The following is a 17052-nucleotide window of genomic DNA, read 5'->3' on the forward strand; positions in this document are numbered from 1 at the left end:
GTGTTAGAACGATAACGTTGTTCCAGAAACTGAAGTCATCATTCAGTTTTTTTCTTAAGAGCTAAACTCTTTCACATTTTTTTTTCATTTTCTCAACACTGTGTTCAACACAGAGCATCAAGCAATGTCTTCGTACAGTATTTGTTCCTTAGTCGGCAGTTGCAGTTCAAGCTTCAGTTCAGAACTTAGCAATTTCACGAACTTACTCTTGTTGGGTATTTTAGCCCATCTGAGTTTGAAATTCAGAAGCATCCAACGTCTTTCATGCTACGCTGGCATTGTCTGTTAAAACAACTGCACGTGCTATCAGCCCAGACGAATTCGTCCATTCAATTAAATTTAATGTAAACCCTTTGTGTTCTTGAAATCTAGAAGCTTATTTCCAGAAATCAGGTTTTTTATTATAATGCATACGTAAAAATTTAAATGCCCGGTAATGTAAACTACTATAGAATAATTGATTTGTCGTTCCGTTTACCATACTTTTTTTGCAGTTTATTTGTTTTACGAATGTACCCTCTTGCACAGCTCCGTTCGTTTCCCGCCAGAGGTGCAACGATGAAAACTGTTACAATGTGTTTTTGTGCTTGCAGGTATACCTACGGTATTCGACAGCTGCCTGAATACGTGCCGTGCTGGAGGCGTAGCCATTCTAGGCCTCAAGACAAGCACCGCTCCTCGGCGCACTGCGGATCAGACGCCGTGCCTCGATGAGTACAAGTTTGTTCCCTACATCGACGGGGAATCTGCCCAGCACGAACGGCAGGCTCGCGTACAAGAATACGTTGACGTGTGCAGCAAGGTCACTGGACGCATCCTCGTTGCATGTGGGCAAAGCGTGACAGAGGTCTCCGAACTAAAGAATGATAAGTGCAAGGCATCGGAAGAATGCCTTCGGCGACATCTCGAAAATCCTGCGAAGGACCATATCATACTCAGTGTTCTTCGAGACATAGAAAATATTTTACAAAGTACTAACTCGGATCTGCCTTCCGTCTTGCAGTCAGCGCTTGCCACCCGTATAAACGAACTGGCAAAAGACCTTCTCAACACAGTCCTCTTCGAAGAGGATCCGCTAAGGCATCTTCTCGATGTTGCGGTGGAAAATACAAGTTCGAAGAGATTCCGGGTTCTGGAACTGGCGGCTGAAGGAAGTGATCTGCTTCTAGCACCTTGGCTGTCTTCTCTGCTACCTCTGTCAAACCCCATTCTTAAGACTGAGTACACCATTGCCCACCCCCGTCCTGAAATCCTTGCACTGGAAGAAGCGCCTGGATGGGCAAGAAAAGTGGTGTGGGACCCAACTTGTGCCTCCGAGACAGCCCTACCAGAGGCTGACTTGATCGTCGTCCGCAATGCTCCCAGCGAAAGAAACCATCTTGAGGCTCTGGCCGAGAAACTTTCCAAGTTGTGTACTGATCACGGATTCATACTTTTCTGGCACCGTACGGCACTGACTCCGGCCGAGATATTTTTGTCTACTGTAGGCAATGTTCCTGTATCACATCACGCCAGGGCGACGGTAGAGTCTGTGTTCGGAGCCTGCGGCTTTTGTTTGGTAGGACGCAAATGTAACAACCTGTCAACGCTGTTGCTACTAAGGAAAGCGAACGTAGCTGCCATATTAACAAATCAGGATGTGGTCAGAGTCAACAACTCGAGATTTGATTGGGTTGACACCCTAAAGGCGACCATTCTCAACTGTGAAAACAAACCGGTGGGAAAGAAAGCTTGGCTGTTGGCTGATGACTCCAGTGTAAGCGGTGTTGTTGGCTTGATGAACTGCCTGAGAGTGGAGAAAGGTGTGAGCCATATCAGGTATGCATTAGTAAACTGTTAATAGCAAGCATTCATTTAGCATATAAATCTCAACCCAGCAGCTTAGGACCCTTACGATCAATTGTATACACAAGCACTTGATTGCAAAGAAACAAATGAACAGGCGAAATAAACATGACGCAATTGCCTGCTCTCTTGCCTTGCTTTTTTTTCTTTGGGTGCTTCAGTCTAGAGCAGAACATGTGCATGAACTGGCCTTACTCCATACTGTGTTCAATATTGAGGGTGGGGGGAGGGGGGTAGTTGCTTTACCTGAGACACTGGCAACTTGATGCTAGCAGCTGCAGAACCACAACACTGATCAGTTTCTTGAAATTGGCAGGATTAGTGCCTGAAGAGAAAAAACAATTGATTCGCTAGGTCAAAATGTTTGGCATGGAGGTGAAGCCATAAAATATATTTTCTCAGTTGTCTGATTTGGCAAGTATAGGTGCAGCTTCCACAGCATTGCTAACGCAGAGAATATGAATATTCAGCTATAGATATTAACTGTTTAGTAGCTGGATTTAGGTGCGGTATTACATGCAAGGACGGACAGCAGATTCACGGTGCATTTCAGATATTTTTGGAGGTCAAAAAGATGGCGCTTAACAGTAACAACTTAGCGCTTCAGACAAAATTCAACATTAGACTGTATACGTGATATAAACCGAGATGAATGTGATGATGGTCTTGCATGTTGCATTCATTTTTGTATTTGTAATTTTTGCTTCCTGACTTCTTGCATTTCTTTTGTTTGAAACATGTGGATGCGGAACCGGATGGCGGTGATGGTCGACAGTGTCGTCCATGAGCACAATTCGCCCAGTATCAGATCGCTTCGGTTCTTTTCTGAGGCTTTTGTTTCCCTTGTGGAGATATTGTATAAGCTTACGTTTGCATTAAATAATCCCCTTAGATTCTGAGCGTTGTAATTAAAGCAAACAGCTAATGCAAAATATTTTGTATATCTGTACATTAGTTATGTAAATGCCCATTATGTTTTTCCACAGATGCTTATTTGATGCGAGCCAAAAGCCGTCGAGTAATCCAGTCGACTTCATGTTGGAAATGCCAGCTTTCAAGAAGATTTTGGAAAGGGACTTGGTCATGAACATCTACCGTGATGGAGAGTGGGGGTCCTATAGGCACCTGACTACTCAATCACGTGAGTGGGTCAATCGTGGTTAATATCCGCTCAGCGTTTCGGAGGTGCGAATACTTTCTGTACTCTGTGAGTAGGATATTGTGCTAATAAGGGTCGTGCATATGGCGCGGAAGCTTTGATGACATGTTCCGAGGTAATGGCATTGACAGGTGCCATATGCTGTCCGAATGATAGTCTCATATTAACGCCAACGAAAAGAACAGCTTACGTCAAGTATGATGCGCGAGTGTATATCCGAGCTGAATTCAGGAGGACGAAATTACCACGTGGAAGGTGTAATATTTTTCTTTTCTTGAAATTAAACAGTCCTACATATATGGACGAATACGCAGAGAGACATGACAGGACAGGCGCTGACGGACATGACAGACATGGCAGAGCCCGTCCTGTCGTGTGTTTCTGTGCATTCGTCTATATATGTAGCGCTGTTTAATTTCAAGAAAGGAAAAATGCATCGCCAACTATAGCCTTGCAACGTGTTTTATGAAGGTGTAATATTACACCTGATAAACTGGCGGTATCTTAGATTTACAAAGCAGGAACCAAGGCAATGTAAAAGTAATCGAAAGCGAAAGTTACTTGAGTAGATAGGCTTAAGAAACAGCTGGTGCGAGCCATGAGCCACAAGAGATCAATGCGAGATTCTACAGCCTTGGTCAATGGAATACTGCTAAAGAAGCTTCTAAGACACGTTGTCAGACTCTGTAGCGCTCGTGGAAGCCCAAAGCATCCTTAGGGTGTAGAGGATAGCTTCCAACAATGGATTTGGTACAATGGTGATGCAAAACCGTCCACTCTGCATAGCCCAAAAAGAAAGCCGGTCTCATAATTGAACAAGGCTCTACATTTCACCCGAATTGAAGTCAGCGTGGCTATTAATAATGATGAGTGGTTGAAATGAACTCGTGTCAGCTTTACTAAGCGAAACTATCAAGTTGGAGGCAAATATAAATGATCGCACAATTTGCCTGGTTCTATCTGTAGCCTTTACGTAGTTCTTGCCGCTCAATATCGTTTTGCGTAGATTCGTGAGAAACGCGCTTCGTGTGTGACATTTTCAGACAACATGAGGAACATAACATTGGTAATTAGAACGAGCGATCTTTTACCTCTGATGCGTTCTGATTGCGGAAACATATAGCCACAACGGGCTATGAATAGGACGAGTTTCAGGTTGAAGCCCTCTCATCCACGGTCGTTAAGGCGGTTGTTAACTGATCACTGGTCTATCCCCAGCAGCACAGCTAATCGGCTAAACATTGAAAATGTACTGGCAAGGACCGGTCCTACAAAAGACCACAGTGAAACCATCCATTTCTAATATGGGGCCGATTATTTGTGCTGCTGAGGATATTACTGCCGTTAACACAAACAGGCAGTGACCGAACGAGGCCTACAGTTTTAACGGATACCTTTAAACAAACGATTTTCACAGTACACTTATGCTGTCGTTAAGCGTTGACAGCTAGTGAACGCTCCATACTAAGTGGCGTTGTAGCGATGCAAATTTGTCGCCTTTATTTCCACAACGGCAACACCTATCACCAAGTTTCAAATGCCGAGACGTCTTTTAAATGTAGAACGTCGACTTTCAAAAAGGGGCGCAGGCGAACGTTTCTTTCGCAGGTTCGCGAAAGCAACGACGTACCTGGTAGCGCAATTCCTCACTATCGCCCAGAATTTATGGAAGTAGCAGGAGGGCTTACCGAACCGCCGCGCGGCGTTACTCACACTAAGCCGACAACCGCAATGACCTGGGAATTTAAAGCAGGGCAGACGTACTTCACTGGAAATTGGGAAACTCCATGAATCCGCAAATCCATCCAGAATCAAAAGAGAACCGTCTTGCCACAAATAAAGCAGCAAACGGAATAGTCGTTTTCGCAACTGTAGTGCGATAAAGATTCGACACATCGCCTTCCCTTACGATTTCCGGAGAACTCCTAACGCCAGAGGCACGAGAGAGCAGAGCTGGTGTATTTGAAAACAGCATTCGCTTTTATATTGAGACACATAAGTATGGAAACGCCATCGTTTCTTTTGGTCGGTGTCGTTTATTTTTCGTCTTTTCTGCTTTCACGCCATATTATGCTTTGAGAAGGTTCATGGAATAGCCTAAGCAGATTCGTTCACTACACTTTGATGCTGGCATAAACATCACTGACTTTCTTAATTTTGTGTGTCTCCTGCCATGCTTATCCGAAAACTAAGATTTCTCGAATAATGGCAGGGAGTGGGCGAGTTTGTTTTCAACTGTGACAGTGAAAGCGCTCAAAAAAGACAATGAGGACAGAATGTCTCTCTTCGTATCTCTCTCTCATTCTGTCGTACTTGTCTTTTCTGAGCGCTTTCAATGTCAGAATGAGATTTCTCAGCTTCTTCATTTAATAGCTGTTTGGTCTATAGCACTAATGACTAAAGAAAAAAATTGGTAACCGTTCAGCTTATAAGGAACGTATTGGCTGTATATATGCTGCAGGCGGAGCTCCGAAGACTTTGACAGAGTACGCCTTCCTCAACGTGAAGACACGGGGCGACCTCTCCAGCCTGCAGTGGTACGAGTCTCCGCTTCGCTATGCGTCGCCCCCTAGCGGCATCGACGGAATCCTGTGCAGCGTGTACTACGCACCGCTGAACTTCCGCGACGTCATGCTAGCTACGGGGAAGCTTACTCCGGATGCACTTCCCGGTGAGTTTCCTCACTGAGCCCTGTTCATCGGGTAGCCGTGCTGGATGACGTGAAAAACCGTGCTGTTTGGTTGCATATGGCTCCTGCTGGGGAAGATTACTTTGAACTTGCCTTGTGACCGACTGGCCAGCGATGAAAAGACCATGGTGGACCATGGTGTTTTAGTCGGATTTGACAAGTGCGTGGCTAAAGTGTTGTTATTGCTGGAAAGATGTTAAAAGAAGCAAGGCATCCGAAGAAAGACATTGCTTGTAATGGAGCGTTTCAGTCATCAAGAAGGCTTCGCAAGAGACCGTGGTTGAAGAAAAAATTCGCAGGAAGGTTACCACTGGTTAACTCGAGAATCCAAGACAGCTGTTAAAGTATTTATATGTTACGATATGTAGTGGTAGAAAATGTGGCATCTATATATATATATATATATATATATATATATATATATATATATATATATAAGGGTTGTGCTGAGACCGTCCCCCATTCATGGTGCGCAGGTGACATGGCCACCTTCGACTGCCTTCTCGGCCTCGAGTTTTCCGGCCGCGACCCCCAGGGACGTCGGGTCATGGGGTTGCTGGACGCTAGCGGAATGGCCACGGTCGTAATGGCAGACGCGGACCTCCTGTGGGAGGTTCCTGATGCATGGAGCCTGGAAGAGGCATCCACGGTTCCCGTGGCTTATTCCACTGCCTACTACGCGCTCCTGGTGCGAGGCAACATGCGGCCCGGAGAGTCGGTGCTGGTCCACTCCGGCAGCGGTGGCGTCGGACAGGCGGCCATCTCTGTCGCGCTCTCTATGGGATGTACCGTCTTCACCACCGTTGGTGAGTGTCGAATGCCAAGTGCAGAAGCTTGCAGAGGGACGGCGCTCGCCCTGGAGATTTCTCAATGACAATGCGAGTTAATAGAGACTTTTAGTTTCACGTACGTAGAGCTCTTACGGGTGACCAGTGCGCATGCGCAGAACGCAAAGGGTATGCGCGAGTCTAACGTACGTGCGTGAGATTCGAATGTTTACGGTGCAGTCTTTGCGTTGCTTGCGTACGTAGCGTTGACAAACATGAGGCGCCATGCCCGCCGCTTCACAGCGATAACAGCTTCGTCGCTAATCACTCGACGCGATATCGTGTTCTAAACTGTTGCATTCGCCATCGATTTTCCCATTCTTACCCTCGCATAAAGTTTCAAGCGACAGATAGCTTTTGTTTTTTCAGATAGAAGGGCGATTTCCCAGCTGTTAAGCCTACAGAAGCAGCGCGCGACGCAGTACGACTGGCATGGCTTTGGCTCCTCTTGTCTTAGCGTGGCTACAGCAGAGTCTTAATTTGTCAGTAGCTGGCGCTAGGAAGAACGCGCGGCGTCTGTAGCGTACGTGCAACTAAAAGGGTTTGAAACGACATGCGCGTATGCTACGTAGACTTCTCACGTTTGCGTACGTGAACTCTGTACGTACGTGAAACTAAAACTCTCTATTGGCTTCGACTGCAGTCTCCGTGAGGTGTGCTGTTACAATATGACCATGTGTGCTTGAGATGATGTACTGCTAGATGTAAACCATGAGTGGTTGATGCGTCCACGACTGCATTGTTTCTTTTACAGAAAAAGAATGTCAGCAATAAAGATTATAAAATACCCAAAACAGAAGCTGGGTAAAACAGAAGCACGTAAGAAGTCCTGGTCTTTAGGGGTTTAACGTCCCGAAGTGACACAGGCTATGAAGGACGCCGTAGTGAAGGGCGCCGGAAATTTTCGTTCACCTGGGGTTCTTTACCGTGCACTGACGTCGCACAGTACACGGGCCTCTAGAATTTTGCCTCTATTGAAATTCGACCGCAGCGGCCGGGATCGAACCCCCGTCTTTCGGGTCAGCAGCCAAGCACCATAACTACTCAGCCACCGCGGCGGCTGTGCTTACGATTTGTTTATTATCTTTATTTCCTACTGGAGTAGAAATTGAATTACGTGTATTTTGTGTTCTGTAGCGCTGTTTCCTCCGCGTACAGTTTGTCTTTTGGGTCAGCAGCCGAGCGCCATAACCACTGGGCTACTGCGGCGGCGTACGAAGTAATGTTTTGTTTCCTTTTTCATCACTTAGTTCTAAGCCCCTTAGAAGATACTGTATGGTATGTACATCTGTGCTCAAAATTATGGAATACAAAGAAAAATGCAACGCAAAAGTATAAAATGAAAGGCAAGCCTAAACACATAGCACATATGAAATTTCAAGCGAAAATAAAGACAAAAAAATTGCCAACCGCTCATGCTCTGCTGCGTAGCTGTCTAATCGAAACTAAGAGTGTCGCTGTGCTGCTGCCTATCTTTTACCTATGAGCGAGACCTACAGGGATTGCTGCAGTCTTGGATACTACAAGGATTGGCAGTGGCTCCAACTTACTACCTGTCATCTGCATAGAGTTGCTCATAGCAGCTAGACTCATTTGGTTAACATCGCATAGCTATTGGTAGCCATATATAAGAGGGATGAAATTTGGGGTGTCGTATGAGGGGGGCGGGGGGTTGTACAACGAATCGCGGAAAGCCGATGGTGCTAATCCAACAACTTCTGCGAATAGACGTAAAGGAAATAAGCTTTCAGAAAATGTTACCGAGCCTATAACAGTTATCGGAGTTCTCTTCATTGCTAATACATGGAATTTCAAGTTTTGGCAGCCATTGGCTGCGTACACACTTAATATATTTTATTTCGTTTCAGCAGCACGAAACTAAATCTTTTGAGTCTTGCGTTGCTAAACCGCCTTATTTAAATGGCTGTTAAAGACGCGGGGCGACGTGCCCTTGTAGGTGTTTCTGAGTATGGCTAGTTGTAACGGCCAGTTACAGGCATGCAATTACTGTGAGACGAGCAATGCAATAGGTAAAAAGTTGCCTATTGGGTTGAAGTTCACAAATGCTTGCTACTTTCACTTGTGTTAGCAGTTTTCTAGTTTGCGCTACAGGCTGCAATACTATGGCAACGGAAACGTCCATTTAACCTAAACACCTATTTCCAAATATTTTTTGCATGGTAACAGTGCAGCAGATGGGACCAAGAAAGGAAGACACAACTAGCCCGGCTTACTGCTTTGTTGGTTCCAAATATTACTAACGAACTCCGGAAAAACGCTTTGGTTATTTCCATGGACTACTGTCCTTAGGATATCTATACACAGTTGTTTTGTCAAGTTTACTTAGTCAGTGGATTGTCCTTTTAACATCCCTTTTTCACCATATTCAAGTTTATTTACACTAGGTTGAAACAATTACTGACGCTGCACCGTATTGCCCTTCTTTGTTTGTATCATCACTGTTTCACCGTGTTCACGTTTGTATTTAAACTAGGCTTAAACAATTTGTGATGCTGCACCATACTGCGTCATTTTATATACAGGCACGTAACACTTATTCGGTCCTTGCCATTTTATTTCGTGCAATGGCTGTAGTTAAGGCTACGATTAGTAACGCAGGCAGCAGGACAGTAATCCCCTGCTACGGACAACCATTGGCGGGCTCAACGAAGCCGCAGCTGGCTTGCTAACCTTAGCGCATGTTAATACACGTTTTAAACTTATTTGTTTCGAAGTTATTTCTCCTAGCCTTAAATTTTCTTCTAACAATAACTGGTTTTTGGGGAAATGAAATGGCGCAGTATCTGTCTCATATATCGGAGGACACCTGAACCGCGCCGTAAGGGAAGGGATAAAGGAGGGAGTGAAAGAAGAAAGGAAGAAGAGGTGCCGTAGTGGAGGGCTCCGGAATAATTTCGACCGCCTGGGAAACTTTAACGTGCACTGACATCGCAGAGCACACGGGCGCCTTAGCGTTTTTCCTCCATAAAAACGCAGCCGCCGTGGTCGGGCCGAACCCGGGAACTCCGGATCAGTAGCCGAGCGCTCTAACCACTGAGCCACCACGGCGGGTACATTTCGTGTTTTCACCTGCAAACTGTTCGACAAAGGAACGAAGTTACCTCTTGATTATTTAGAGTTTTTTTGGAACAAGGCCCTGTAGGCACTTCGAACAAAACAGATGCCGAATGTTGTTATACGTCTCGTCCGTTTGCACGCAAATTAAATTGTTTGCTGGGTAAAGGAAATGGCGCAGTATGTTTCACATCTCGGCGGACACCTCAACAGCGCCGTAAAGGTGGGAGTGAAAGAAAAAAGAAAAAAAAGAGGTGCCGTAGTGGAGGGCTCCGGAATGATTTCGACCACCTGTGGATCTTTAACGCGCACTGACGTCGCACAGCACACGGGCGACTTTTGTGTTCCGCCTCCATCGAAACGCAGCTGCTGCGGTTGGGTTCCAAAAGGGCTTTTTGGCGTGCTGGTTGGTGCATGAAGTCAGTTTAAGGAAAGAGTGGAAGATATGGACGTGGCACGACAGCACAGGCGCTCCAGTGTTGTTGTATCTCGTCCTTTTCTATTTTGAGCTGTTTCCTTAACGAGCACGTAAACGCGAATTCAGTCCACTTCATTTTATGAATTTCAAGTCTTGTGGCTACTTTCCTACAGGGCGATGTTTTGTGAAGATTTTTAAAGAATTCCACCTTTTCCGCTTTTTGGTCATTGTGTCATTTATTGTCATTTTTCACAGTGTCACTGTCAAAAGTTACACTTGCCGTTGAGGAAAGTGCAGACAAGTTTATCAGGAAACGGATGCGAAAAAAATGATGTTTTTGAGTATTTATTTTAATTCTATGCATTATCGGAAGCTTTCAGTTAAAACGAAAATACAGTATCCGAAACCGAGCAAAATTATTTTAGTGTGTCTAGAAAATTAGAGCGTAACAGAAATACGTATTGCAGACACAGGAGAGCATGGCACGGTTAATGAAAAAAAAAGGGCTCCTACTCAAAACGAAAACATTCATTGAAAGCAAATTTAAGATAAACTCATGCAGTCAAACATACATACATTTAGCAGACAAGTTTACAAGAGGCCAGATTGCAAGAATGTCAAATTATGCATGGCTCATTGCTTGTTTAACGACAAAACGACCAAAGGTTCCTGATGTTGAATGGCTTGTACTTGGAAGGATGATCGACAGCACCTCGTTTTCATTCTTGAATGTCTTCCGAGAAGCTTACCGCAAAAAAAAGTTCTTATAAGCCTTGTGGCCCACCCCGCAGGTTCAAAAGAGAAGCGAGAGTTTCTCAAGCGACGCTTCCCGCAGCTTGAGGACCGGAACATCGCCAACTCACGTGACCTGTCCTTCGAGGAACACGTGCGCCGAGAAACCAAGGGAAGGGGTGAGTCCAAGCGCAGGTCGGGATGGAAACCGAGTGATGAAATGTGGTAAAAAATTATGAAAAGTTTTTTTCTAGCGCAGGGTAAAAAGAGTGACGCAGAGCTAAGATATCAGTCCCGGCAACCTTAGGTGCTTCTATTATGAATCTGATGTATGCGATATTGTTAATGTTGCTGTTCTCTAATGTCCTGGCAATCAATTATGTGTGTTTATATTATGTATCTAATATATGTGATCGTTACTGTTGAAGCTCATAATTTCTTCCTAATTTCTTCAATTTGTGGTTTTTATGCCGTTGACTATTAGTAGATACTATTGCCTATAGTATATCTTCATTTCATCTCACTAGGTAATATCAATACCTATAGTTAATTTTTCTCTTTTATGTTAGCATTTGTGGCAAGTCCATTGAATTATTTGTCTTGTGCCTTGTGTGCATTGTAGATTTGCTTTGCTGAGCGGTATGTCGCTAGTTTAAGTGTTTTTCTTCAGTAATGTGCAAAGAGTAGCCGGCACCATAATCAGGCACTAACATCTCCATTTATGTTCATGGCAATATAAAAAGATATTTAAAATAATATTAATAATCATCATCAGCCTGACTGCACACGTTGCAGAGCAAAGGCCTCTCCCATGTCTCTCCAATTAACCCTGTCTTTTGCCAGCTGCGCCCACACTATGCCTGCAAACTTCCTAATCTCATCCGCCCACCTAACCGTCTGCTGACGCCTGCTACGCTTGCCTTCACTTGGAATCCACTCCGTTACGCTTAAGGACCAGCAGTTATCTTGCCTTCGCATTACATGCCCTGCTAACGCCCATTTCTTTCTCTTGATTTCGACGAAGGACGCTGAAACATGCGTGCTTTGAAATGCGCATGCGCGAAGCGGTATTTGAGATCTATGCGTGGCATACACTACGGTTAAAAAGGAAATTATTATACTTCAGATGGCGCGGTTATTGCGTACTTAATTGTGATAACGCTGACAACACGACTATCATTCAGCCAATATTCACAGGATTCCGAGGGAATTCTTTGTTACACTGTTCCCTCATATGTTCAGGGCCTACATACAAAGATCAGGGATTTGCCTTTGGCGCATGTTGTCTGAAATAAAATATATTAAAAATAAAGCAGAAGCGTCTTCGTATTCTTTAACAATTTCCACGTTGACCATATAGTATCGACATTTCCTGCGAGTAAACAGACGCATGACTACGCTAGCAGAAAAAGATTTTCATCGCAAACACCGGACAGCTGGACTCTATCTTGAGTACTTGCGCACTTTAAACAAATCAGTTGATGTAACAGTGTATGTATAGCGCCATTAAGCGTCTGTACCCTTAAATCTCTATAATAAAGCTGTACTCGTACGTGTGTCCACTGGTCCTGCACTGCTGCATACATCGTTTCTTTTGCAGTTACTGTTTTCAATTGCTGTTTGTTTTTGTGCCTTCAAGCGACATGCGACGTGTATTAATTACTCGGCTCACTGTTCTGTTATGTGACGCTTTTTTATAGATAGTCTATCGCGCTCTCTTACTTAGCGCCCATAGCAATGCCGCGTAGGTGCGGTTCCTCTCTTCATAGCGATGTTTAGAACTGCAGCTGTGTGTTATAATAACATAAATCTTCATTTCCTTGTTTCTACTTCAAAGATTAAGCGTGTGATGTTTAACGCTTCTTTGTACGTTTCTTCATGTTACCAAATCACTCACTGAAAAAAAAAGCAATATATTATTCCCTTACCAAATTAGATGAGCACGAAATAAATGAATAATAAATTTCCTACTATAGAAATAAATATCTGGTCATAATTTCTGGTAGGAAACCGTCTTCTCGTAAAAGTCTTTACTGAACAGAGTTTGCTTTCCTTTCGTGATTCGTGTGGCATTGGCTACTTTTTCTACAATCCTAAAGCGAGCACGTGCTGCCAAAACAACGCATAAAGGCCAAATGTGTTTGTGTTTGTTGTTATTTCAATGTTTTCATTTGGACTTAAAATCCGTTCCTGAAACCAAACCTTAGTCACACAGTGCTCGTGCGTGCTGTTCATCTTCTCTCCCCTTTATCTGCGCAGTGTTGATTCATAAAGCTGAAACCTGACCTTCTTTCCTTCTTACTCTTCCCTGCCACCATGGTGCTTTTTTTTTCATTTAAAATATCACCTCCCTTTGTCCCTCACTTTGAGTCACCTTCCTTTTTTTCTTTATCCTGTCGCCTTATAATCGCATCTTTTTAAAATTTTAAAAATAACATTTTCTTCATGTTACCAAATCTGTCACGCGCTCACCGCACCTCCCGCACTGACCACCCTAATGACATCTCGTTCACAACTCTCACGCCGAAATAGTTGATGAGTCGCCATTTTCCGACAAATTGAGATTAGAGTGACCTTTCGTTCAAAGTACTCATCATCACAAATCTCGTATTCTTCATAACTAACACTGAAGACCGTCTCCGATCATGTTAGCCCTCTATGTGTCCTCTGGGCCTTGATGCTTGTAGATGCCTGTGGAGCTCTCAAGCCGAATAAATAAACTAATAAATAAAAATATCTAAATAGACCACGAAATGCGGAACGTTATTGCACACTTCTACCGTCTCATAAGCTTGAAGTGTTCTAAAGTTGATTTTTATTCGGGCCCAAAATATTTTGTTGAAGTGAGCGCATCTAGTGCACGAGCAAACCTCTGAGCATTTTTTCTTGGCAATAGTCGAGGTTGGTCCGGAATCCTATTACACAATAAGTCGCCGATACTCAGCTTCAAATATTTTCACCTAATGGCCAGAACCTCCAGCCTGTGCAGCTACAGTCGACACATGGTAACTGTAACGGGAAGTCGAAAATTTGTTGCAGTCAGATGAAGTTGAATCCATTGGAGCTTTTCGAATACAGTCGGTGTTGACCAGGGAAAAAAATCAGTTGGAATAAAGTGGAGATTGAAATCAATAGGAGTACATTGTTATTCTTTGCCTCTTTTCTTCCACTAAGCGTTTCCCATCAATCCCATCCTTCATACCAGGAGTGGACCTCGTGCTCAATTCCTTGTCGGAAGAGAAGCTCCAGGCCAGCGTGCGCTGCTTGGCGACTCACGGCCGTTTTCTGGAGATCGGGAAGTTCGATTTGGTGAAGGATTCCCCGCTGGGCATGTCGGTTTTCCTCAAGAGCGCCATCTTCTGTGGCATCCTGCTGGAGTCACTGCACGGGGATGGCCCGTTCGTGGCCGACGACAAGCGCCGCCTGAGAGATCTCGTCCAGCAGGGCATCGCCTCCGGTGCTGTGCGACCACTCGACATCACTCACTTCAGGCGGGACCAGGCGGAGGAGGCGTTCCGCTTCATGGCTTCCGGAAAGCATATTGGGAAGGTTGTGCTGGAGGTAAGTCCGTTTATGTTTGACTGCAAAAGATCGACAGGCGAATGTCTTCAATTAAACTGCCTCTTGGCTGGAGGCGGCGGAGAGTCGGATGCACAAAGAGGTCAGGGTGATTGTGGTGATAAGGTGGCGGTCGCAGGGGCAGGACAGGGCTAACTGGAAGTCAGTGGAACCTGGCCCTACGGTGAAGATATCTGGGATGACTATGATCTGGCCCTTCACCACTTCGCCAAGGTAGTGATAGAAAGGAGATGGAAGGACAAGGAGGGCAACCGTAAGCATGTTGCGGCTGTTTACCTTGCTTGGGTGAGGGGAAGAGGAGATGTAGAAGGTGTAGAATTGAAAGTGCTACAAGTACGGAAGAAGGAGGTCAAAGTCTGCGCTTGGGGCAAAGTTATAAACTATATCTCGCCAGGACGATGCGCCCAGCAAAGGGAATGCTGCTTTGAACGTTTCATGCCTGTCGATCACCGCGGCGACAGTCCGAGAAATTCAATCTCAGTATGCGGATGAGTATCAAGACTACTTATGCTCCGTTTCAAACAACAGGTGCAACGCTGCAGAAGGCACCTAAATAGTTTGCATGAAAAAAAATTAAGACAGGCGTGTTACTCCGATCTTGTATTGTGGCCGAATGATCAAAGGCACAAGAGAACGACAGCTTGTCGTTAGAAATAGTAAATTTATTCAACGTTGTGACAAGTGTATCATGTAATAAGCCTGCAGGCAAAATTGTTCTCATTGTATGCTCACCAAAAATAACGCACTACTTTGTTTTCGCTGATTTAGACAGCCAAAAAACAGAGCTAGTTTGACAGCGCTGTATATGATGTATGAAACGGAGTGAAGTGCAAAGGGTAGTGACGGTAAATTTGCATTAAACACAGGTCACTATAAGCTGCATGGTCTATCAAGTTGCCCAAAAGACCTCTGACATATTGTACGGGCGAGCCAAGATTAAAGTGTTCTGAAGAATGCGCCCTGCGTGGGAATGTAATCTATGTCGACCGGGTGTACGTAGGCCTTGGGATTGACGCAAGAAGAGGAGGAGGCGAACGCAGTAAGCTGCTGGATCCACTTCGATAAGTGAAATATGGTGAAACGTCTTGATTTCGTTTTTGTGGCTGTCTATATAAGGCATGAATACATGAACGATTATTAGTGTTCGCATATCTTAGAACTGCGTGTTACACCGACGATAATGATTTCTTTCGAATACTGGCGATGGCATCAACAGTGGCGCCGTTAGCTGAGTGTTCTGTAACAGTAGGCAACGTCAACGCAGGCAGTAATAGCAGTAATATTAATTCTAGTAGTAGTAATCTTGAGAACCGTGATTTGTGCACAGCCCTTGTCTTTTGTTCTGAAAAGGTTTCCATCAGAGGTTTTTGCTGCCTTAGCGAACTGTTTATCGGGAGAGTAATATAGACCCACACCGAGAGCAAGTTAAGTTATGCCTGTTTCAGTAAATGCTGCAGCTTCAAAGCTGGGTGTTTTGTTTGTTTATTTGTTGGTTTCATGGCTAGTGTCTTTGTGTAGGGTTTCGGAATGCCGATCAATTTTACCCGCGTCGTTGTGAGTCGAAATGTGGTGCACGAAAATGTGAAAGTGGAAGAAGAAGGAGCTATATTTAGTGCTTTTCTTCGCTAACCTTACCGCTGCCCTTTCTGATTTCATGCTTGTGGAAAAAGTGGTCGGCCTACGGTTATAATATATATAATTGGTTTTGGGGGAAAGGAAATGGCGCAGTATCTGTCTCATATATCGTTGGACACCTGAACCGCGCCATAAGGGAAGGGATAAATGAGGGAGTGAAAGAAGAAAGGAAGAAGAGGTGCCGTAGTGGAGGGCTCCGGAATAATTTCGACCACCTGGGGATCTTTAACGCGCACTGACATCGCACAGCACACGGGCGCCTTAGCGTTTTTCCTCCATAAAAACGTTGTCACTTGAGAGAATGTCACCATTGCTTCCAGGTCCGCCCTGAAGAGAGCAGCCTGAAGACGGCCGACGCATCACCTTTTACCGTGGAGGCGGTAGCGCGCACTTACTTTTACGAACACAAATGTTACGTCATTATCGGTGGCTTGGGCGGCTTCGGCCTCGAGCTCGCCGACTGGATGGTGGGCCGCGGCTGCCGTAAGCTGATGTTGACCTCCCGTTCGGGAGTGCGCACGGGATACCAAAAGCTCCATATTCGGCGATGGCAGCAGGCCGGAGCAGTCGTCCTTGTGAGCACACTTGACGCCTCTACGGGGGAGGGGGCCCGCCAGATCATAGAGGAAGCCTCAGCCATTGGACCGGTCGGAGCAATCTTCAACCTTTCATTGGTAAGTTGAAAAGCACGATGGCCACTTTGAGGCATACGATCAACTGTACTTGTGAACAGGACATTTTCAACACGCGGAAGCCAGGAATGGGCTACTGAAGACAAAGGTTTTCATGTATCGGTTGATTGCGGAATATTTACGCAAAGAGACTACTTTGACTGAAAAACGAGCCTTTGTAAACCATAAAACGTAAAAAAAAATTAAATAAAGTAGTACTCATGAAAGGCCATTTCAGCATGGAAACTGCGGTGACAAGTGAATTTTTTTAATACCCTGATCCCTGAGTCCAGGTAAAACCATGGTTCCCAGCTAAGTAGTAACCACAGAGTCGTTTTCTGTCTGGACGGGGAGAGACCGATAGCCGTGGGTGGAGGAAAACAGAAGTTCTATTTTTAAATGTGATTTTTTTCAGCAATGAA

At 44.9% G+C, this 17052-nt stretch overlaps 1 protein-coding gene across 1 annotated transcript in view; it reads left to right on the top strand.

The window, feature by feature from the left end:
- The window catches only part of LOC144100922 (fatty acid synthase-like), a 71297-nt gene that overhangs the window by 38156 nt on the left and 16089 nt on the right, over positions 1 to 17052 (top strand). The window contains exons 16-22 of the mRNA XM_077633844.1: positions 594 to 1818; positions 2832 to 2986; positions 5466 to 5675; positions 6170 to 6499; positions 10805 to 10924; positions 13951 to 14306; positions 16280 to 16633. Coding sequence (XP_077489970.1) covers positions 594 to 1818; positions 2832 to 2986; positions 5466 to 5675; positions 6170 to 6499; positions 10805 to 10924; positions 13951 to 14306; positions 16280 to 16633 — 2750 coding nt within the window. The remainder of the gene's footprint in view (positions 1 to 593; positions 1819 to 2831; positions 2987 to 5465; positions 5676 to 6169; positions 6500 to 10804; positions 10925 to 13950; positions 14307 to 16279; positions 16634 to 17052) is intronic.

Source organism: Amblyomma americanum, chromosome 8 (genome assembly GCF_052857255.1).
Source record: "Amblyomma americanum isolate KBUSLIRL-KWMA chromosome 8, ASM5285725v1, whole genome shotgun sequence".
Taxonomy (NCBI): domain Eukaryota; kingdom Metazoa; phylum Arthropoda; class Arachnida; order Ixodida; family Ixodidae; genus Amblyomma; species Amblyomma americanum.